The following is a 24,674-nucleotide window of genomic DNA, read 5'->3' on the forward strand; positions in this document are numbered from 1 at the left end:
ACCCTCATTAGCACCCAGCATTGTGAATCCCACGTGGAGCCTTTTGTCAACTCGCGATCTTCTCAATGCACATTATTTACATTTTCACCGCATGCATTTGTGTGTGTGTGGACATGCCATGGTGCCCGTATGGAGGTCAGAGGTCAACTCGCAGGAGTCAGTTTTCTTCTTTCTACATGTGAGTTTTGGGTATTGAACTCAGGTTGTCAGGCTTTGGAGCAATCATCCTGTTACTCACTGAGTTTCTCTCTCTCTCCCCCTTTACTCCTTCCTCTCTCTCCTGCTGTTTCATGTTAATTGTGTCCGTCATTTGAGACATGTTCTTACACTGCCAGCAGGCCTGGTGTGCAATCGGTGACAACACTTGTACTTCAGTCCTAGAATTGTTAATAACTTGTTCAGTCTAAGCCACTGTGAAACACCACACCTATCTACAATACAGAACTTGAAAACAGCATCTATAGTAGTTTATTGTGTGTTTAAACAAATACGGGTACATAGGATAGTGGCACTGTCCATTGTTTGGGGACTGTCACTTTACAAATCCCATTCAATGTTATTACCAGCTTTCAAATATACCATCGCTGCCCTCTTGCACAAAACAGGGTGCCACTAAAGTACCCTATTTGGACTACCAAGCCCTCCCAGAGAAATAAATAAGGCATTACTAATCTGGGGAGTCAGGGCTTAGGAAACATGGGCTCAGAGACCTAAGGCTGGAAGCCAGGTTTCCAAGCTCCCAGGCCAAGGTTCTTTCCCTACATGACCCTGCCCTAGTGTTTAGCAGGGTGCAGTCTTTGGCACCTGGGACAACCAGGCATCCTCATAGAAGTGGGATCAGGGAGAGGCAGTGACTGGAGCCTTGCCACAAAGCTTCAGAGGAAGTCGCCTTGGGTCCTAAACAGGACGTTTCTGTAGCTGTGACAGGTGGTGGCGCGGAGGGAGGCCAGGTGTCACTCGGTGGGAGCCCTGGAGCCGCGTGCCCCGCCCCGTCGGCTGCCCGCGCCCTTGCGCCCCCGCGCGCTCGGGTTACCTGCGGCCGTGGGCGGGGCGGCCCTTCCCGTCTACGCCTGCTCTGGCCTCCAGGGCGCCACGGCCGGGAAGTGGGAGCGAGAAGCAAGGAGGCGGAGACTGCGGCAGCTCCAGCCCGGCCGCGCTCCGAGCCGAGGGGCTGCATGGCGCGGCCGGCGCGGCTGTGTGGGCTGTGGGCGCTGCTGCTGTGCGCCGCCGTGAGCCCAGGAGCCGCGGCCACAGGTGAGTGTGGCCCCGGGTTGGGGGACGTGGCGGGTACGGACGTGGACCGGTGGGCAGGGAGCCTGGGGCGGAGGGGGCTTGATCGTCGTGGCCTGGGAGCGCGCTGAAGTGGTTGTTGCTTGGACGCCCTGTACTGGCCGTCAGCCTTCTCCCCCAGTGCTGGGGCTCCCGTATCCTGCTGGATTTGGGGGGAACTCCGGTGCTGGGGATTTCCCAGGCGAGGTGGTGGGGAAGCCGGACTGACTGACCCTCTCACTTCCCTTGCGCTCTAGGGAAGAGCCAAGAAGGCTGGAGTCTGGAGGAAGGGGACTAAAGGGATTCTAATTTTTGCTGAAATGACCCCATACTAGTGGCTTTGCCTGTGAAGGGATGAGTGATCCTGGGGTGGCGACCAAGTCCTGGTGAGCTGGGAACTTCCCAGGGCTCCTTGCCCGGAGCCTCTCAGATGCTTAGTTTGGAAGTGTGGATTTGGCGGTGGAAGTTAAAGGGAGCCTCTGAAAATAGATCTTAGACTTAGTAGTAAAAGGGCACAAGGGTCAAGACCTCCTCTGGCGTTAAAAAATCCATTGAGAAGGCCTGACCGGCATCTGATGTCTCCCATCTTTAACAAACCATATATCATGGGGGAAAATCTCAAATTTATATATAAAAAAAGTTGTACGTTGCTTCTGAAGTCGCTCCATTGCCCTTGTGCTTGTGAGCAACTTTTAACTAATGAACTTGGCAGAGTTGTCGTGAAAATCGAAGGTGAGTGATTTCCTCATGGACTGGGCCTGGCAAGCCTAGAGATCTGGGCCTTTTAGAATAGGTTTTATTCTCACATCCACACACACACACACACACACACACACACACACACACACACACGAAAACCAATTTGCTTAGCGAATGTTTACTGAGTGTGTTGTGCTTTGAACTGAAAGCTGAAATGCTAATTAGGAAACTCCCATGTGTGATCTACACAATATATGTTGTATCTGTGAAGGGCGGTATCTCTAGGGGCTGAGGCTGTCACAGTTATCAGAACGGATCAAGACCCTGAGCTCTGAAGCTAGTTACACCATTGGCAGAGACTGTGTGTTTCTGTGTATTGAGTAAAATATACCACTAATGTACTGTGGAGAGAAACAAGACAGGGTAGAGGGTTAGCGTTGTAAATGGCACACAGCAGAAAGACTTTCCTGAAAAAAAAAATGGCATTTGAGTGAGACCTGAGGTACACGTAAGTCTGTTGGATAGTAATTACCCCTTTTTCCTGGGTTCCTGGAGAGGGTACCCGAGGGCTTCATGCGGGCTCTGGGGCTGAGTCACATCTCCAGCCCTTGATAATTATTCGAATGTTGGCCTTGTTTGTTTTACACTGAGACAGGCTCTGGAAGGTTAACTTCGAATCTTAGAGTACACAGAATCTGTCTGTGAAACATCGCTACTTCAGTTGAGGACACCAAGTCTCTGTAGGTATATAGGAAAGCTGAAGACCACAGACTTACCTAAGGTCACCTATCTCTCGCATGTCCTGGTTTTCACAGTGTCATTCCAACACAACTCCCTCTTCCAGGTTTCTTCCCACACACACACCTGAAACAACAGCTGGCTCTTTAGACAATGTCAACCCTCAACTTCTGGGCTTATTTTTTCACCGCCATTTGTTGGAACCTTAGACTACAGAAACTTCTCTCCCTTTTAGAAATGCCGAAAGAACTGCAGTTGTGGGATGGCGTAAAAAGCGTTTACTATCTCTAGTTACTCAGAGGTTGACGCTTGTATGACTCTGACATGGGCTGGCTGTGAGACTCAGGGTTTGTCATTATCCCCTCTGTGGGTCATGGTTTTCTCGTGGGTGAAATGAACGGACTGAGCTGTGTGTGTTTTAAAGAACTGTTTTAATTGTAACGTCTGTGTTTGGGTGTTGAGAACTCCATTCATCTTAAGTGCTCCTTTCGTTTTGATCCTGCTGAATATTTAAAAAAACGATTAGCTTACTAGTTGAGTTCAGTCTCTTTAGCACAGCAGCTAAGCTGTGGCATTGCTTAATAACAGCTAGCATTTCCCTGTCTACTGTCTGCCCAGCAGTTTTCTAAGGATTTTACTTCGTTTAGTTTAAAGTTGTATTTGACAGGTCTCTGTCCCATGAAGCTAGTTTACATTATTGGCAGAAGCTGTGTGTTTCTTTGTGTTGAGGAAAATATAGTATGTCCAATACTTCTAAAGTACTATGGAGAGAAACAAGGCAGGGCAAGGGGTTACAAGTTTACTTACTAGTTTAGTTCAGTCTGTTTATCTTGATAGCCCACATTGTGGTATGGTGTAATAACAACTAGTCTTGAACTCCTGGCATGCAGAGGAGCTAGGTAGGTACCTTTCAGGGTACCAGTATAAGACTAGTTGGGATCCATGAAAGTATATACAGACTAGTCAGTACAGTAAGAATAGTATATGGCCAGGTGGTGGTGGCGCACGCCTTTAATCCCAGCACTCGGGAGGAGAGGCAGGTGGATCTCTGCGAGTTCGATGCCAGCCTGGTCTACAAGAGTGAGTTCCAGGACAGGCTCCAAAGTACAGAGAAACCCTGTCTTAAAAAACAGAACAAAACAAAATAGTATATTGGAGACTGGCTTGTAGTTTGACACATAATTGGAGTTTTGCTCTGTAGCCCAGGCTACCCTTGAATGAACTCCCTGAAATCCTCCTGTTTCGGCCTCCTCCTTGCTCAGACTCTAGATGTGTGCCACCTTCCCCAATTTTAAGTGTTTCACTTCTATATCGTTTAACCTTTACAAGCAGACTAAACTTCAGGTGCTAATATTGGTTCCCTTTTGTATACAAGGAAGTCGAGGCACACTGAGGCTGAAATTCTTAACTAAATAAAGTCGAGGAGCTAGGATTCCAACCCTAGCAACTTGATTCCAGAGGCTATGCCTTTAACCAGTATTACTGTATTCAGTACCTCTTTCAAAAGAAGTAAGAGGGAGTCCTTAGCATGCAGAAGAGCTAGTTAGCCACCTCCCAGGGTACCAGTATAGGCACTAGTTGGCATCCGTGAAAGGATAGGCAGACTAATTGTATATTGGAGACTGGCTTCATAATGGTTAGACCATGTAGTCCAAACAATAGGTATTCAGAAGAGAGGAAACTGAAGGCTGGCAGTTTCACAGAATAGGAAAAAAAAGCTTGAGCTAGACCTCAGAAAAGGTGGGATTTGGATGGAGAAAGTGTGTAGTGGAAGTTAAACAGGAGCAGCGATGAGGAAGTAGCCGGTCAAGAGCCTTGTGTGGTCAGAAGAAAGAGTGGCAAAGTCAATCTGTGCAAAGAAACTTGATTTGCTTGTAAGCATCCTGATCAGGGCACGGTCTGAAGAAAAGCAAGCAAGGAGACTCGTCTGGGTAGAGGGAGCCCTTGGCGTGTGGAGCTCAGTGGAATGAAAGGTGGCAGACACCAGTCTCTATTAGAAAGATGCACAGTGTGTATGCTCGTCCTAATGAAGATCATGGCTTAGTGGTGTCTTTCCTCCTTGTTGGGTTTAGGAGAGCTGGGGATGATTATGAAAGATGTAGCAAAAGGGGAGGGGGCAGGAGTTGATGACTGCATGTGAAGAAAAAAGACAGATGACTCACGTATGACTCTTACGATTTCCTTCACTTTTCCCGAAATCTGCATGCCTCTGCCAACTCCTGAGATTGGAAAAGAGAAAGCAAAAGCAATCAGTCAAATGAAGCACCTTAGAGTAAAACGATTACTGGTCATATTACCCACTAATTCACACAGAATGTGAGGATAAACAATAGGCAGACATACTTGGGGTTTAGCTAAAAAAAAACTTCTTAGGTCTTGTCCTGTTCTTCCGTCCTCATCTAAAGGCAGTGTTCATCTCCCAGTAATTGTTGGAAGTTGATGCTGAAGGCAAGCAGAAGAAGCATGTGTTGTGCCTCGGAGCCCATAGGTCCATTTTCACAGAAAACCAATGCAGCTGTTGATTTTCTTAGCAGGTCTAAATACTTGCTCTGTGCAGGAACTGGTGTAGCGCTTCACCTAGTTTTTTGCTTGTTTTTTTTTTTTTTTTGAGACAAAGTCTTATTACATAGCCCCCATTGACCTGGTGTTTGTTACTTATTCCAGTTTGACTCTAAACTCTTGGCAGCCCTCCTCCCCGAGCGTCTTGAGTGCTGGGATTGCAGGTGTGAGACATTATCTATCTTAACTTGTTTAATACTTATAGCCACACTTTGTGCTAGGTTATGATTCTCATCCTTAGCGTTATGGATGAACAAGCTAAGGAGGAACAGGGAAGTTAGGTAGTTTCAGAGCTAGGACTTGAGCTAGGGTCGGCAGCCGATGTTCTTAATCTCTCCACTGTGGTGAAACCAGCCACTCAGAGCCCCTAGAGACAGTTCAAGTATAGTAACCCCTTATTTACGTATATGCCTTACAATGCGTACTACAAAATTCACATGTATTAATATGTGCTTACAATCTAGAGATTACGTGTTATCTTTTAAAAAGCATACACACTCTGCTATGTTTGGGGTTGAACCCAAGGCCTTGGGAACTCTAGGAATTCAGGAAACAAGCTGCGCATTAGATGTTGTGCTAAGGTGGGATCTCTGAACCTGCTTCAGCCTTGGCCTTCAGCGTTAGGTTAGGAAATGCATTTTTCCCATTTATAAGAATCATGCTTTCTCGACAATGTCTTCTTTCAAAACTAGGGATTGTACCCAGGTCCTCACAAATGTAAGACAAATTGTCTATGACCGTGTTTCCAACCTATTTAATTTTTTTTAATTTTGAGACAGCATTTTGCTAAGTAGCCCAGGCGAGCCTGAAATTTGCTCTGTAACCCAACCTGGCCCCTAACATCCACTCCCCATGCGTCTGTCTCCTGAGTAGATAAGATTGTAGGCATGTGACACCATGCCCAAACTTGAATGTTTTGTTATGAAAAGGCATTTATTTGGGTGGCAACACCTGCAGAACATTGAACCCAGGGCCCTGTACATGCTACGAGCCCTAGCTCCAGTTGCTGAGTTTTGTCAGGTGTTTTGTTCTGCATCAAGAGGAATAATGCCGTGATTTTCCCCTTTCATTGTGTTAATGTGATATATTATATGGATTAATTTTCGTATGTTGAGTCATCCTTCCAGGAATAAATCCCATTCGGTCATGGTGTACAATCCTTTCGGCGTGTTACTGAAGGCCCCGTGTCGGTATTTTCTTGAGGATAAGTTGTCTGTTAGGATTTAGGATTTAGGTAGTACAGGGATCATAGAAAAAAAATTAGGAAGCAATCTTACTCTTTAAGGTCTTTGAAAATGTTTGGAAATGTATAGTATTGGCTTGTTAGACACTTGGTTCAATTTGCCCATAAAGCCATCAAGGTTGGATTTTTTTTTTTTTGGTCAGGAGATAAATTTGAATACTGATTTAATACCCTTATTGATTACAGCTCTATTCAGATTATATATTTCTTTGTGATTTAGTTTCAGTAAGTTTTGTGTTTCCAAGAATTTGTGCATTTCATCTAAAGCATCAAATCTGTTAGTATTGAGTCGTTTATACTTCTTTCTATAAGAAATTCTTTTTGATGTCTTAGAATCAGTAGTAATATACCCATTTTCATTTCTGATTTTAGTAAGTGCAGTCTTCTTTACTGAAAAAAGGATTTCGAAATGTTATTGCCCTTAACAAAGCTCTTTGTTTTATTAATACTACTTTACTTTTCTGCTTCTTATTTCATTTATCTCTATGCTAATCTTCTTCATGATTTCCTTGACTTTTCTAAATTTGGATCTGTCCTTTTCTTTTTATAAGTCCCGTAAATTGTGAAGTTAGATTCTGTTTGGATGTTTATAATCCTATCTTTCATAAATTTGGGGAGCTTGCAGTTATTACTTCTTTGTTTGCCCATATATGATTTTCAGACAAGGTCTCGTGTAGCTCAGGCTGGTTTTGAATTTGTTATGTAACATAGCTGAGAAACTTGAACCGAGGAACGTCACTGAGGAACCTTGAACTCCTGATCTAACTGCTTCTGCTTCTGGGAGGACAGGTGTGCACCAGGCCTTCCCTCCCCTTCCTTCTCTGTCCCTCCCGTTCCTTCTCCCTCTCCTTTACTCAGCCTTAGAGAGCTGGTCCTCAGGTACTGTCCATTTGTTTTTGTGGGTCTCTTACTTGCCTGTAGCTCGCCAAGTAGGCTAGGTTGGCTGGCCAGTGAGGCGCAGAAAGCAGCTTGTGTCCACTTCCTCGGTGCCAGGATTACAATCACGCTTGCTTTGCCATCTGAGCCATTTCCCCAGTTCCTCGTTATTTCTAAAATTTCTCTTTCTTCCTTTTTATGTTCTCCTCTAGCCCCTTCCCCAATGCAGCCCCTAGTCTAATGATGATATCCCACAGGTTCCTGAGGTTCTCTTGATTTTTTTCTTTCGTCTTAAAAAAATGACCCACTAAGTCCTGTTAATGTTGTCCACAGGAACATAAACCACTACCAATGGCCATACTGCCAAAAAAAAAAATGGCTCTCCCTCCACTAGCAGCTATCAGTGCCCACGAGCCCCTCCACCACCCATGTTGAAAATATTGATTGGCTTGACATTGTACAGGTAAATTCTTGTGTGCAGCCCCAGGGAAAGAACTGACTGGGACTTTGAGGGAATGAAGAAAAGACAGACAGACAACATGGACAGAAAGCTAGGAACCAGTGGTCTAGGCCTTCTAATGGAGAAGGCACAGTATCCCAGAAGCTGTTTATTATATAGAGTTGACTAGGAAGGTGGAGTTACTGCACACAGCTGAGGAAGGAGGCAGAGTTATTACATACAACTTAAATAGGGAGGTGGAGTTATTATACAGAGATAAGCAAGGAGTCAGGGTTTATGGTATGCAGCTAGATCAAGGAGACAGGTTTAGCTGTCTCAGCAGGAGCAGTAAAGTACAGTATAGTACAGAAGAGCTCCCGAGGGGAGCAGGCTTCAGGCTGTAAAGATCTGGCAGGAGAAAGCTATGGGAAACATTTTCTGTCCACATTGTCAGCATCTACACATGAACCAAAAGGGACGGCTTTGCCGTTTCTCTCTGAGGCTTGGGTCCGTGGCATGGCTGTGCCCATGTCAACAACACACAGCCACTCAGAATGTCACATACTCAGGGCTTTCTCTGCTCCCTGCAGGTTACCATGGCTACAGCGAGCTCGTGAGTTTAATGCCTGTACTACGTTTAGAAGAACTTCACAGCTTTTCTCCTCATCCTCCATCTTTGAAATTCTTTCCATCCCTTTGCCCTTATCCCCTGAGACTGAGAGCAGGGACCCATTGATAGCTATAAACATAAGTATTTAGAAGGCCGCTCTACAATCTGTCTAGCAAAACAACAGGGGTACCTTACTCTGAAGGCATATGATTTCCTAGCTATGGGCTTTTGACGAGTTTTACAGCATTAGGTATGAATTCCCTCCTGTGAAACAGACCTCAAATCCCATCAGAGAAGAGTTGGTTACCCCCCAAATGGTCATGCTGTTTTTGCACCAGTGGGAACACCTTGCCTGAAAGGTTGGTACTATAGCATGCAGAGTCCAGTGCTGTGTAAGTTAGCTGATGAATTTTCTCCCCCGGCAGCCCACGTAACACCTTTCATAACAGCTCTCTTTGAAAGGTGGCTATCATCCCCGAGGAAGTATCTCCATTACTCCCATCTCGATTTCTCTATGTGCTGTGATCAACATATGTTGTGTCTTACCATCTCTCTGCAGTGGGCAGTGAAAAGCAATGGTGATAGTCTGTGTTATTGGGTGGTTGGTGGGCTCTGAAGCTTCCTTGACCAATAACTCAGAAAGGTGTCCCATAAATGGGACTGAAATTTAATTTAATAACCCTCATCTTCTGGGGAGGAGCATTGTGCGGAGTACCTCTGCTCAGACTCCTTTTAAAAATGTTATTTTTTACATTTATTTATGGGGGGGGCAAGCAGCTTGTGAGGGAGGTCAAAGGACAACTTGCAAGAATTAGTTCTCTCCATCCACCACGTGGATTCTGGGGCTTGAACTTAGGTTGTCAGACTTGACAACAAGTACCTTAACCTGCCGAGCCATCTTGCCAGCCCTCCTCCTTTAAAAAAGTCATATAAAAACACATATACACACATATATATAGGTATATAAAAAGATATATATATATATCTTGCCTATGAAACAGTGGGTTTCAGGAGTGTTTTTTTCATACATCCCAAGTGTTTGTTAATTCTTCCCTCTTTGCTCCCATCTCTAGTTAAGCCTTCCACCCCCACTATTCCCCTGCACAACTTACTTTTATATTACATATGTTCTATAATCCGCTTTCACATTCAGAACTCTTCCCCTCTTCTGTATCCTAGGTCCTTTCTGAAGTCCTGTTCTTTATAGACACTGCAAGTCAAACACATACAAGTGCTTAGCTAAGATCCATGTTTCTTTAGCCTGATCTTTCTGTCATTTAGACTCAGGAATTTCCATTGCATTATATTTGAGTTTGCAGATTATTTCATTTGCTTGATCCAATCTGTTTTTAAATACCTCATTTCAGTTGTTTACTTAGGTTTTATTTATTTCTTTATTTATTTTTGGTTTTTGGATACCTCACTCATGTAGCTCTGATGATCCCAGAACCCACCCTGTAACCCAGGCTACCTCAAATTCCTAGTCATTCTCCTGCCTCTGTCTTCTTAACACTGGGATTTCAGCTAAGAACCACCATAACTGGTTCAGTTATTTTATTGTACATCTTCAGAATTTGATTTTAGTTTCTTTTTAGGTTACTGCTGTTTCTGTTTTGTTTATCTCTCTTTGGTTCGTTCAGCATCTTTAAGAGATTTTGTTTTGTAGCCTTTGTCTGGCACGCTCACCCTTCTCAGGATCAGTTTATCCTGATGGTTTTTCCTTTGACTGGCTCGTACTTGCTGGGATGTTGCTTAGTAATGAAGCACTTGCCTAGCATATACAAGGCTCTGGGTTCTGTCCTCAGCATCGCCATGTCAGAAAACAACAACAACAACAAAAAATACCCATACTTTACTATTTATGAATTGTGATCGGCTTTTATCAAAAATAGAGTATTTGAATAAGTGATGTAGTAATTCCAGAAAGCAGATTATTTCCTGGCTCCGGGGTTTTTCTGTCCCCCACCTTTCTATTAGTTTCTTTGAAAGTTTTGTGCTATGAGTTTTGATTGTATTCACTTCTCCCCCTCAACTCCTTCAAGATCCACGCCCTTCCCTAACGCATCAAGTCCAATTGCTGCTGCCCATACATACATGGATGTGCGGCCTTCCACTAAACTGTGATCAGCATACTAGGACAACATGCTTAAAGACTTCCCTGTGCCAGAAACTAGCATCCGTCGCCAATAGTGCCCCAGCCAGTGATGGGAATCCATGGCCACCTGGACTCTCCGAATGCTTCGATTTGGGCTGGTTTGAGCTTGCATGGGGCTTGTGCACGTTGTCCCAACCACTGCAGCTTCGTATGTGCAGCTGTGGGCTTGTGTCCTGAGGACGCTATTTCCTTGTATTCGTCCAGGGATTTCTGTTTTGATCATCTGTGTCTATTTATTTTTATTATTGAGACTGTCTCTCACTTGAGATTTTCTTAGGTCTTTTGGAAGCTTTCTTTTTAATCTTCCTCCAGTATGCAGTTATTTTTAAAAGTCTTGACTCTTTAATGTGCAAAAAGATAAAAATAAGGGAAGAAAATGAGGAAGAGAAGAAGGGTGCCAGTAATGTGAATTTCCTGAAAGCCACGTCTGCTAGAAGAGGAAGGACTTGCAGTGATAGAGTCAATGCAGCAACTTGGTCCTGGCCTTTCTGTCTTTGCCTCTTTCGTCAGAAGTAGCAACCAGCGATCAGAATATAGGTCTCAGATATTTGGAGGGCAGAGACCTCTTTGCCTACTCTGACAAGCTTTATGCCAACTATCCCTGGGACACAGTCATGTTTTCCTGTCCATGTTCGCTAACCATTGTTGTGTGGACAGTTACCACTAAACTTGATTGTAATGATTGTAAGTCACTGCAGTTTTCCTGGTCAATTCCTTTATCTGAAAAGTGTGAAGCTTTCAGTTACCTCCAGGGTCTCTAAATAGTCACATCAAACAGATTCTTTTTCTTTTTTTTCCTTTTCTTTAATTTTAGGGTCTTGATTTTATTATTAAGTTTAAATCAGTTATTAAAAATAGAATCAGATGGTTTACATGATTAGCCAGCATGAAGAGCAACTTTACCAGGAGATGTAATGGTTTGACCTAGATATTCTTTCCCTAGAAAAATAATATTGAACACTAAGCAATGGTCCTTCACATGGTAATTGAACTAAATTTCAGTTACCGTGGGAAACAATGACAAAATTTGTTATATTTCTTAATTTTATAATTCAATTAGAAAATGCCGTTATTATGTTTGTCAATGTTCTTTCTTATTAGCTCATGTTTTCCACTCCTTTTCATTTCTCTCTCTCCCTCTTTTTTTCCCTCCTTTCTTTCTGAGAAGGATTTATTCTGTAATCCAAGCTGGCCTCGGATTTGTGAAAATTCCCATCCCTCAGCCCCTCAAGTGCTGAGGTGCTGTGCATGATCCTAGTTAGGCTGTGGCTTCGTATGCATGGACTCTGCCATTCAGCATGCTATCAACACGAAGGTTTCTGGGGTGGGGGGGAAGGCACATCTGCTTTAGACAGGATCTAGCTCTTAGCCCAGGCTTGCCTGGATTTCATAGCCCAGTGTGGTCTCAAAATCATGGCAGTTTTCTTCCCATAGCTTTCTGAGTGTTGGGATTACAGTTTATCAGATGGTATACTGTTTCTATCTAGGTAGGATCTTTCCTATACTGCAACACCCCCACCAGCAGCCGCGTATAGTTTTTCAATTATAGGGAGTACAAAAATTTCAGCAGCTATGAAGCAGCCACCAGGAAAAAAAAAAACAAAAAAGAAAAGAAAAAGAAAGATGCCTGATAACCCCCAAGTAGCTTCTGTGCAAACCAGTTGCATCTGGCTAAATAGCATTTCCAAACAGATGGGAAAATTGAATCTTATTTGGGAAATTAGAACTAGGGAAGACTTTTGATTGATTTCAAGTATAAATAAGAGGCTGAGGTAGAAGGATTGGTGTGAGTTTTGGGTCATCCTAGGCTGCAGAGTGAGTTCAAGGCGCCTGAACTGGAGTGAGATACTATCTCAAAAACAAATAGAAAAAACGGCAAAGGGGGGTGGGGTTGAAACATCTTAAATTACCTTAAATTTTAGAATCCAACAGAAGTAAAAGTAAGTAATAGTTTTGTTGTTTTTATTATAAGGCTTAAATTTTGGGGGGTAGGTAACTGGGTAGCTAAAGTGTCAGGAACCTGCTAAGCCAGGGATCCACGATTTCTGCTAAACTTTGTTTCTGGAAACTGCAGAATGAGAGAGATAGTCCTGAAGTAGATTGGGTCTCAAAAATCCTAATTGATGGAATTTAGCATGCAGCTCAGACTGACCTCAAACTCAAAAGTGATCCTTCTGCTCCAGTCTTCTGAGACCTGGAATTCTCTCTATGATTCACCACAGCCAGCTACTAGCTCAGTTTAATACATTGGGCCGGGAAGTCCCTGCTTCTAAAGGCCTTGGCATGCTCAGGGCTGCACTCTCTGCAGACTGGGCCATGGGAAAAGCTTATCAGTAGTTGTCAGGAGGGAGGGAGTGTTAAAATTTAAGGGCTTTTGTAGACTGCTACCCAATTAGTGGCTGCGCATGAAATTGACTCTTGGGAAAACCTCAACTACATAGTGTCCATGGGGTTGATGTTTGGGACTGATGGAGTTTTTTTTTTTTTTTTTTTTGATAGTCAGATAAAACAGTCTAGGTTTCTTGAACCGTCATTTTAATAACACCAGTTATTATTATTTGCAGTGCTGGATTAGAACCTAGAGCTTGGCAAATTATAGGCAAATGCTCTACCACTGAGTGGTACCCTTAGCTCCTAGAGGACTATTTTTGCTTTAGTTCGTTATTTTTGTTGTTGTTGTTGTTGGCCTTGGTCTTGTTTTTGACATGGAAGTCTCCATATGCAGTGCAGGCTAATATTAACTCATCACCCTTCTGCCTCCACTTCCCCACTGCTAGGATTGCAGGTAGGTCCACCATGTCTGGCTGGACTTTGAAAGTGGCTTTGGGAAACTTTGTTTTGCAATGTTTGCAGAAGTCTTGTAGAGAAGGGCAGAGACTTCCTCTCTATGCCTGCCCTGCTTCCGGTGTGGGGCTTTGATAATCCTGGCCTTAGAAGTTCTCAGGAAAGTTCAAGACACTTTTTGTTTCTCTACTTTTCCTTCCCTCTCCAGCTCCAGCTGCTTAGTGTCAGATCCCAGGGGGAATTGGGGTGCTAAATTTCTCTCAGTACTTCTTTGGAAAAGCTATAAAAACAAACAAACAAACCTCAAGGACTAGAACATGTTCCTGAGCTCAACTGAAGAGAGCGCAATTGAAAAGGAGGTTTGCAAACTCAGAAAACAGCTGAGTAAACTGGCTGGATTGAGTGTGGGGATACTAGTATTTAAGAGTCCCTAGTCCAGACATGGTGATGCCTGCTTTGGGGAGCAGAAGCAGGTAGGTATTTGTGAGTTCGAGACCAGCCTGGTCCATGTAGCCATAGCAAGTTCTAGGCCAGCCAAGGGTACATAGTGAGATTCTATCTCAACAAAAGGTCCATAGTTTCTCACTAATAGGCCCTGTGTTTGCTGGCAAATTGCATGTAGATTAAAAAAAAGAAGGAAAGAAAAATCTAAAAACATTACACCTGTGTTGAACATGTTATAGGTTTGTTTTTCTTGTCATTATTTTTCCAAACAATACAATACAATGTTGATCTATGTACCATTAAAGTATATGGAAGGATGTTGACGGACTATATGCAAATCCTGCAAGGAGACTTTGCAAATTTTGTTATTCACACAGGCTTCTGAAATAGGCCTCCTGTGGATACTATGGAAGGAATATATTATATTTATATTAGCTATATTTAATTAAGTATATGGCTTTGGAATGTAGGTCAGCGACAGAGATACTTCCTATGCTCAAGGCTCTATTTTCTATCCCTAGAAAGAAAGGAAAGATACAGGCCATACTGGTGCATCCCTATTGAGATTGAGAGCTGGAGGTAGATCATCAGTGGGAGGCCAGCTATACTAGGACATTTGGGGTCACTCTGAGTGGAAACAATCTCAAAAACGAATGTGACTTTAAAGCCACATTATCCAGGTCGCAATCCCGGCTATGTCACTGATCATGGAGTATGAGGTAAAGTGACTGGCTTCCTTGTGCCGCAGTCACTTTTGCTGTTACTAGTCTTTTGAATTTTAAAAATGTAGGTATATGTGTTTGCTTGCACACGCATGCCACTGCACGCTTGTGGAAGTCAGAAGGCATTTTCAAGGGTGTGTTCTCTCCTTCCACCATGCAGACCCTGGGGATTGAACCTGAGGTTACCAGGCTTGTGTGCAGGTGACTTTACCCACTGGGTTACCTTAACAGCCTGATTTCCTTTTTTCTTTTCCTTTCTCCCTTCCTTCCTTCCTTCCTTCCTTCCTTCCTTCCTTCCTTCCTTCCTTTCTTTCTTTTTCTTTTTTTTTTTTGTTACAGTCTGAGTCTGTAGCTCATGTTTGCCTGGAACTTACTATGTAGCCCAGGCTGACCTTAAACTCAGAGCAATCATCTTGCCTTGGGCTCCCAATTGCCAGGGTTGCACAGGTGAGCTACCATACCCAACTAGTCACTGCAACTTTCAAATGACACCAACAGTGTCCCTGTTTCAAAACTGTCTGTGCACATTTTCATTAGTATGTGTAATTTGTCTCAGCAAATGTTAGATGTTGTTAATTCAGCTTGTTATTGGTCTTGGCCCTAGGGTGTGGGAGAATGGATTAAATGAGCCATTAAAATTGATCTGGCGTTGATCTATGTTTGTCTTATGTTTGATTTGAACAGAAGTTCAGCCACCTGTGACGAATTTGAGTGTCTCTGTTGAAAACCTCTGCACAATAGTGTGGACGTGGAGTCCTCCCGAGGGAGCCAACCCAAACTGTACTCTCAGGTACCTTAGTCATTTCGATGACAAACAGGATAAGGTAAGTGTTCTAGAGCCTGTGCCACCGCTGTGGCGCAGTGGGCAAACACTGTGATCAAAGCGAAGAATGAGTCAAATTCTCATCTCCAAAATGGCAATGTTACTTTATGTTGTTCCCAGATGTCCCCTGGGGAGACCTGTAGAAACAACCATCAACAAAATCTAACATTTGAAAATATTTGCTAATTCTTGATGATTGAATATAATTGATTGTCCTGATAGAAAATACTGGATAGCCGTATGTATTTGGCACCCAATAAGTAATCAGTTCCATTACTGATGTTTGCTCTTAACTGTGGAGCCAGTCCTGGAACTCGCACTGTAGACCAGGCTGGCCTCGAACCCAAAGATTTCTGCCTGCCTCTGCCTTCAGAAGGCTGGGATTAAAGTCATGCGCCACCACGGCTCAGCTCCATTGCAGAGCATTTTCACATTTAGCATCTCCTCGTTCATGTCTACCGGTAGAGATGCGTGAGCTTTGGGTCTAAAAGTCAATGCCACGGGGAATGGAAGGATGCGATGTTAGTGGTCCGTGGGTTTACATTTGCTGGTGCCTGAGGAAAAGAACAGGGGAAAAATTATACCTTGCCTGTTAGAAGTAATTAGCTGAGGACTTAAATAAATTTCGGATGGCCTGGTGGGATGATTAGGTTCTTGGTGGCACATCTATTCAATAGTCTTGCATTGTGTCTGGTGAGAGAGGTGTTCGGGGCTTGACCTTGTCCAGAATTCTGAAGAGGCACTAGTGTCTAGACCTACTTGAGTTTGCCACTGGAGGCTGCAGATGAATGGCAGGAGCAGTGCTTCTCTTCCTGTCCTTTGGGTGCGACCTCAGTACATCTATAGGGTTGTATGTAGCCACTTGACCTATTGAACAGAGGGTACTGTACACAGAAGCCCAGTGTTTCCAAGTTGCTAAATGATATCAAGTCTGCAGGTTGCTTTTACTCTTCTCAATAAGTCTTGCTTATTGAGACAATAGAGATATGCAGACAGGGTTTTTTTTTAATATATAAAAAAAAGCCAAAGATTGATATCACTAGTATCCCTCTACCATTGTTTTGTCCAGGTCCCTTAAGTCTCCAATCTGGCAAGTAGAAGGCAGCTCTGGCAATGCATTTTAGGTTATCTTTCATCACCGAGAGATAGGGAAGTCCCGCTGGAAGAATAAATCAAAGGCTCTTGGGTCCAGGCATGCACAGAGGCCTAAGCTGAGGCTGGCTCCCTTTCCTGCTGGGAAAGAACTCTTTAGCCGGGAAAGGTGTGACGGAGCCAAGAGGGTGTTCATTGTCAGGGAGATGGACAAATCCAGGACTGCAGCCTTGGGCTTGGATGTGGTTTACAAGAAGGCCGGATTCCCAGAGGGGTGGAGCATACTGTCATAGCAGCTACCAGAGTGCAGTAATTCTGCTAGGAAGAAGTGCGTTTCCTGTCTGATACAGGCAAGAATGTTTCACTTGGTGATCATTACTAATTAAGCCCCCTATTTTATTCATAGCAATTTAATATTACATAGCTTGGAATTGGAGCTTTTCTTTTTGAGGCAGGGTCTTCTGTATCTCAGGCTGGTTTCTGCCTCCTTATGTAGCTGAGGCTAGCCTTGAGCTCCCGATTCCTCAGCCTCTGTATCCAAAGTGCTGGGAATCCAGGCATGCACCACCATAGAAAGAGACTTCAAAACCATTACCTTTAAATATCTGTTTTATTATTCATATACCTAGAAGATAAGATTCAAATCTATGTTTGAAAGCATTTTTTAGTTTAAAAATGCGAGTATAATGAAACTCTTTTTTTTTTTTTTATGTTTTTGGAGACAGGGTTTTGCTGTAGTTTTAGAGCCTGTCCTGGAACTAGCCCTGTAGACCAGGCTGGTCTCGAACTCACAGAGATCCGCCTGCCTCTGCCTCCCGAGTGCTGGGATTAAAGGCGTGCGCTGATAAAACTCTTTAGCTCTCTAGCTGGAGCAGTATCTAAAGATAATGAGGCAACTGAGATCCCCCACTCCTCCACGATCCTAGTTTATAATTTCTAAGAAATTCTTTTTAAACTAGAGAAATTATTTTAAACAAAAAACATCGAAACTTGAGATACTGGGGATTGAACCCAGTGTCCCACTTTTGAGATAAGTACTGTGCCCTCATTTATGATGTTTGCCCATCCATTGTCCCTTGGCATCCTCAGAGAGTGACCGCATCTCCCAGGTGAGAATTAGGAAGAATCCTCGAGTTGGCCAGGCTCATTCAGCAGCTTGGACTTAGTAAGGGAGTGAGGTTGGTGAGAGTTACATTGGAAGTCCTCCTGCCACCTTTATCGCACTTTTGAGGACTGGGCTTGAGCTCCATGGGTGCGGTCAGAGACCTTGCTTCCTCAGGCTGCATTCGTTCCTAAGGGGACAATCATAACTGATGATGCATTCCAGGAAGACTTCTGTCAGCACTGTACTTTTCATCCCGGTAGGGACAGCTTATATGGGAAGCCAAATGATAAGTAGATTTCTTGGCAAGGAATCAAGAATTCCTTGTGAAAAAAATGTCCTTGGCTATGAATAGCCGGAGGCCCCGCTGAGGATAACCATAATTTTGCTGGATTCTCCATGTCCACACTATCAAGTCAACACCTCCTTTCTCTGAGCCTGGATTTTACTTGAAGAGATCTATTTTTTTTTCTGACCTACTGGCTCCACTTTTTCGGAGTCCTGTCCTAATTGTGGTTAAGAACTATTCGGTGTCCATATACATCTTTCCTCTGGTATATTCATCACTGGTTTGTTGACGACTTCCTGAGAGTATCCTCATGTCCTTGTTTCAGAGGTGACTGGAGTTTCCCTCAGGCCCAGCCAGCACCAGGCATGCAAAATGTCACACTAGTCGCTTGAGGTGGTAGATTAAGCGACGTGACCATTTCCCCTCTTTTCATGGCTACCAGGAAATTATGAAAGGAAATACTATGGGAAACTTGAGTCAGGAACTATTGCAAAACAGGAAGTGCTCTTTGGAACTCTGATTAAAATCTGCTTCATTCTGAATTATTCCTCTCACGTCTGGCAATGTTAATTTCCTAGAGAGCCCTTTAATAATGTTGCTCTAAGTCATAATAAGCAGCTCTGTGATTTACTCTTAGATTTCTACAGTGTCTGGGAATCTGTGGTTTCACAAAGCTTATTTATCCTTTTCTGTGTTCCAGATGAAGCGTGTAAGTGCATATAGCAAAACAGTCGAAACTTGCTCAGACACTACAGAAAAGTGTTTAATGAAAAGGGTCTCTTTGGCCCTCGATCCCTAGAGATCACCACAATGACTGGAGTTTTATGTGGCCATTTAAAGCCTGGGCTTGATGGAATTTTGATAATTGCTTCCTGTCAGTTTGCTTGTAGAGAGTTGATGCTAGCTATCATGGTAGACGTCTAAGTAAATTTTACGATGGCTATACCCTTAAATGTGGGAATCTCTTTATCTATACTAGAGGTTTTCAGTGGCAGGTGGTAGTACTAGTGCCTAATGCAGGCGTATTATTTATTGTAGGAGAAAGGTGGGCTAACCTGTTCATTACAGGGTGTCAGGTATCATTCCTGGCCTCTGTCTATTAAATGTCAGTAGTGTCTTGCTGCTCCGCTTCGAAGTTATGACAACCGAAACTAGGACTGAGACCTCATTGCAGGTCTACAGACATGGCAGAAGAGCAGAACAACCCTTTCAAAACCACACACCCACACTATCTAAGAATGTATTATTTTTCTTATACACTTGGGTCTGCTAAGACTTTGTGATTTAAGTGTCCTTTTTTTTTTGTTTGTTTGTTTGCTGTAGAAGTTACTTTTTTTTTTAACCTTCCTAATCTCAGATAATTGCTCCAGAAACTCGTCGTTTAAAGGAAGTACCCCTAAATGAAAAGATCTGTCTGCAAGTGGCATCCCAATGTAGTACCAATGAAAGCGAGAAGCCTAGTGCGGTGAGGAGAAAGTGCATCTCGCCCCCTGAAGGTAACAGATCCAGATGTTCTCCCTTGCGAGTGAAGAGCATCGCCAGTTGCTTGGTGTGCTCACATGCATGGCTGGTGGCTTCATTTCATTCTCAAAGTTTTGCTGAGTCAAATAAGGGTCAGGCCCTGTACCGGATGCTGATAAGTTTGAGGATGTTGCTGCTTCAAGTAGCTCAGACAGTTTGAATAATAGTAATGTTTACATAGTTAGAATGCTTTCCTCTTTAATTTGAAAAATGAACACACACACATTGACACGCACTCCCTCTCCCATCCCCCCTCCCTAAAATGTGCTTTACACACTGAGCTGAAGTGAGTAAGGCGTGCATTGTTCTCCAGATGGGCTAGCACTGTTGTGGTTATGCCATATGGAAATTAGTCTGCTATGCAGAAGTATATAAATATATGGGGGGAATGCCAAAGGAGAATAAGTATGCTGGCCTAGTTTCAGGACATGACTAGTCAAAGGAAAAGCTCTTGGGTGGTGAGGATCATTGTCCCCTACTTGCGCTTTACCCACAATCCTTCTGTGTCTTCTATTATGTCCAGGGAAGAGCTTACATTAATTACAAGAAATGCTCCCTGACACAACCCACCACCATTTAAAAATCCCAGTCCTGCCAGTTACTGATTGTGTGACCTTGGTTAGATTACTGCCTCCTCATCTATAAAATGGGAGCACCTACCTCCTACAATGATTGAGAGGATGACAATAAATATTTTTGCACATTTTGTCTTTTCATATTATCCTGGCCCTTTGTTAGGCAGATCCAGGTCCCATCTCCAGCCTCTAAACCTTAGCACTGCATGGCTTGTTGTTTAAGGCATTCTCTGATTTGCACTGATCAAAAGAAAAACCGTATGAGGCACTGCTTTTAAAGGTATAAAAGTTAGGACTGCCAGGTAACTGAGATCATGATTTAAACCAGGATGGCCATGATTTGCAGTGGGCAGCGCATGCCTTTAATCCCAGCACTCAGGAGTCAGAGGCAGGTGGATCTCTGTGAGTTCAAGACCAGCCTGGTCTATAGCATGAGTCCCAGGACAGCCAGGGCTACACAGAGAAACCTTGTCTTGAAAAAACAAAACAAAACCAACTTGGCCAACCGTATTTGTAATTTTGGAAGTTCACTAACTTGAAAAGCAGTTATATTGTGACATAAAATGGTTCATGATGGCTCAGTAGAGTATTCCTTCAAGGAGCATGAAGGCTAAAGGCTGACATTTTAAACACAGGCATTAAATAATGTAGGGGCATCATAAATGAAACCTCTTTATCAGAAGAGATGTATATCAGGACGATTTCAGGCCACGTGTGGTGGCAAGTGCCGGTAGTCACATTCCTTGTGAGGCTGAGACAGGAAGAATTGTTTGGAGTCAGGAGATTGAGCCAGTTTCTTGAAAAAAAATCCAGCAAGAATAACAAAGAGTAACAAAATAAAGAATAACAAAAGATAAAGATGGCCATCTTAGTGATCCACACCTCTAATCCAAGTACTCAGGGGAATGAGGTAAGAAGATTACAAGTTCAGAGCCAGTTTGTGCTCCATGACAAGTTCCAGGTCATCCTAGGAATCCATGTCAGAAAAGGGGGATAGGAGGAGAGCACCTAAAACCGCAGCATACAACAAGCAACTATTAAAGCTTAGGCTATGCTTCTGATCCCCTAGAAATTCCCCAGGTGTCAGATCTGACGAGAAGAAAGGCAGGTAAATTGTCTTTATAAAAAGGCTTGCCTCTTCCAGAGGACCCTACTTAGGTTCTAAGCATCCGTGTCAGATTGCTCACAGTCACCTCTCACTCCAGCTCCAGGGTGCTGGATGCTTCTGACCTCTGCAGGCACCTGTTCCCTCATGCACACACCCATGTACAGACATACAATACCAGCTGGTCAGCCCTGAAATCATACATGCAGCAAACAACAAAAACAGACTCAGCTGGTTGAATTTATATATTTCTGCATACATATGCCAGCTTTAAAAAGGCCATCAATTTGAGGGGAAGAAAAAGGGATATGAGGGTGATGGGGGAAAGAAAGAGAAGGGGGGAGTGACATAATTATATTTTAATTAAAACAACTAATAAAAATGATAGAATATAGGGGCTGTTTGTATTTTTACATCCATTCAGTTATTCCGTAGTCACTGAATATGGCTGAAATATTATTTGACTTTTCACCATTTTCTGTAGTTAGAAAAAGAGTAAGGCTCCTTTGGAGATACAAAAGATGCTTTCTTAATGCATGACCTGACCTTGTGGAGCCTATTCTCTATGGAGAGATGCCTTGCTTAGCCTAGGCATGGGGGTGGGGAGGCTTGGTCCTGCCTACACAAGTGGACGGGATAAACTAAGTTGACTTCCCAGGGGAGGTCTTACCCTCTCTAAGGAGCAGATGGGAGTGGGGTAGGGGGAAGTGAGCGGAGAGGATGGGGATCTGGAATTGGCATGTAAACATAAATAAATGAATGAACAATTAAGACAAAGAAAAAAAAACAAAGAAACAAAAGCCCCACAAAAGATGCTTTTGTTGTTTAAAGAGGGGAGAAGGAAAGCTGTGACTGAATTACATTTGCATTTTTACTGTCCTAAGTGACTTCTGGGTACAGTGGGTGTGAGATTAGGGGTTAGGTCGATAACTACTTTCCATGACAAGGACTCTTGCCTGGACTTTCTAGGTGATCCTGAGTCTGCCGTGACTGAGCTCCAGTGTATTTCGCACAACCTGAGCTATATGAAGTGTTCCTGGCTTCCCGGAAGGAATACAAGTCCTGACACAAACTATACTCTCCACTACTGGTGAGCATGTGCTGCAGGCGCAACAGACTAACTGGAACATTGTGGTTGTGTTGGGAGCCTTTGAGGTCAGCCTTATTTTAAAGAGGAATAGCCTATTCTTCATATATGGTGGTGGGGATAAAACTCAGGGCCTTGGCCCAGCAGTTGTGGCACACACATTTAAATCCAGCACTTGGGAGACAGAGCCAGGAAGATCTCTGTGGGTTTGTGGCCAGCCTGGTCTACAGAGTGAGTTCCAAGACAGCCAAGGCGTCACAGAGAAACCTGCCTCCAAAGCAAACAAGCAACAAACCACCAGAGCCTTGCAAATGTCATGGCCTGATGAGGCTATTCTTTATCTGTGAAGGCAGTAGATGAGTAATTAGTAATGAAACACATTATTTGGTATGGGAACTTAAAAACTAATCTGGAAAAAAAAATAAAAAAGGAAAGACACATTAAGAAAGCCCAGCAGGTCAAAGGCACTTGCTGCCAGGCCCGGAGACCTGAATTTGATCTCTGGAACCCACATGGTGAGTCTGGTAAGTTGTTCTCTGACCTCCTCACATGCTTGATGACATGTGTACCTCCAACTAAATAAATACCTATGAATAAATAAATGTAATACGATGTTTAAAAAGTATAAAAAGGTAAAAGAATGTCCACCCTTAAAGAAAACCAAAGAACAAAAAACAAACCACCAAAAACACCACAAGAAGAAGTGACCGCTGACTAGAAAATACATCAACTTAAAAGCACTTCCTGTTTTGAAATGCCCATTCCCACACTAGCGCGACATGTATCTGGGAAGACCCCACACTCCTTTCACTCCTTTTCTCTCAGTGGTCAACTCTAGAGCAATCTAAACACCAGGAAATTGGTATTGACAGTCACATGACTTGTCACATGACACCAGCCTCGTGTGTATTTGTGTGTAGAGTTCTATGTAGCTTTTATCACACCACATGGTTCCGCCACGACAACGTTCCCGCCAGTTGCTCTTTCATAGCCTCTGCCATCCCGTCCTCCTTTACATTCCTCTCGCCCAAGTCTCTAACCTCTGGCCGCCACTCACTGATCTGCCCTTCGTCCATATAATTTTGTTATTTCAAGAATGTCACTGAAATGAAATTCTACACAGCACATACCATATAAAATGGGCTTCAAAAAAGGCAGCACAATTCCCAAGATCCATAATACACACACACACACACACACACACACACACACACACATTACATTCCTTTCTCTGTTTTTGAAACAGGTTCTCACACTGTAGCTTAGGCTAGCCTGGAGCTCACTGTGTATCCCAGGCTGGCCCCAGACGGTGGCAATATTCCTGGGATCATCATGCCTGCCTGAAACTGGGGGATTTTTACAAGCAGGTTTATTTACGCTTTATAAAGGCCCAAAAGACTTCATTGATTTGATATTTGTAAATATTTGTGGTTTTTATAAGCTATATGCTGTGACCAAGTCATGCGAAATACCATCTCTCTCTCCTCAAAAACTGTTGTTTCTGTATGCCGGAAGCCTTCAAACTCTTTTCTTCTCTTTGTAATTAGCTGTTATGGGCGCTAGCCCTGCTAGCTGTAGAACACTGAACTTACTCCTTACCTCCTTACCGTACCTACTACCCACCCTCCTCTATCTGTCTCCCTATCAGTCATGAATATTGCATTAGTCATGATTATATTTCTGTATAAAATGATAAAAAAAGGCAGCCAAAGGATGAGAGGGTTTCTTTTAACCTAACGTTTATAGCTCCTCTTGAGCAGAATTCAGAGCTAGAACTCAAGCGGGAACCTGGAGGCAGGAACTGAAGTAGAGGCCATGGAGGAGTGCTAATTACTTGCTCCCCCTGGTATACTCAGTGTTCTTCCACAGGCTAGGACCACCCGCCCTGAGGTGGTCCCACTCGCAATGGGCTGGGCTCGCTCACACCAGTCACTAATGAAGAAAATGCTTCTTCACAGCCTTGCCCACGGAGCAATCCCATGGAAACAATACTTCAATAGAGACTCCTTTCCTCTTTCCAGATATGTCTAGGTTTATGTCAAGTTGACAAAAAAAAAAAAAACAAAATCTATCTAGGGCAAGGATATTGAGACACCGTGACAGCTGGCTGGAGAAAGGAGTCCAACCTTGGGAATCTGTCCTCTCCATGGCCTTGTTCTCCTCACTTGTTCCATAAAACATCTCTGAGAGAAAGGCACGGGACCATGTCTAGCACCTCTGAAGATGTATGTTCTGGAATATCAGATTGCGCCTGTGGCTCAGGGGTAGAGGATTTGCCCAACATGCACAAGACCTTAGGGAAAGAAAGCAAAATCTTCTTAGAGTGACCATTTTGCCTGCTTACATCATGGAAGATATTCGTACTATATTAAAACACTCATGGGTATGGGCAAATCATGAAGCAGAGTGTGAAACCCCCATATGGTATTTTCTTTTTTTTAAATTTATTTATTTCTTTATTAATTAATTAAAGATTTCTGTCTCTTCCCCACCACCGCCTCCCCTTTCCCCCCCCCCCCCCCAATCAAGTCCCCCTCCCACG

At 43.5% G+C, this 24,674-nt stretch overlaps 1 protein-coding gene across 1 annotated transcript in view; it reads left to right on the forward strand.

The window, feature by feature from the left end:
- Positions 1–861: 861 nt before the first annotated feature.
- The window catches only part of Il13ra1 (interleukin 13 receptor subunit alpha 1), a 63,012-nt gene continuing 39,199 nt past the window's right edge, over positions 862–24,674 (forward strand). Inside the window, exons 1-4 of the mRNA XM_050121893.1 lie at positions 862–1,254; positions 15,223–15,362; positions 19,202–19,340; positions 22,015–22,135. Coding sequence (XP_049977850.1) covers positions 1,176–1,254; positions 15,223–15,362; positions 19,202–19,340; positions 22,015–22,135 — 479 coding nt within the window. The 5' untranslated portion in view covers positions 862–1,175. The remainder of the gene's footprint in view (positions 1,255–15,222; positions 15,363–19,201; positions 19,341–22,014; positions 22,136–24,674) is intronic.

Source organism: Alexandromys fortis, unplaced genomic scaffold (assembly GCF_014885135.2).
Source record: "Alexandromys fortis isolate MF-2015 unplaced genomic scaffold, M_Fortis_MF-2015_v1.1 scaffold_189, whole genome shotgun sequence".
Lineage (NCBI taxonomy): Eukaryota > Metazoa > Chordata > Mammalia > Rodentia > Cricetidae > Alexandromys > Alexandromys fortis.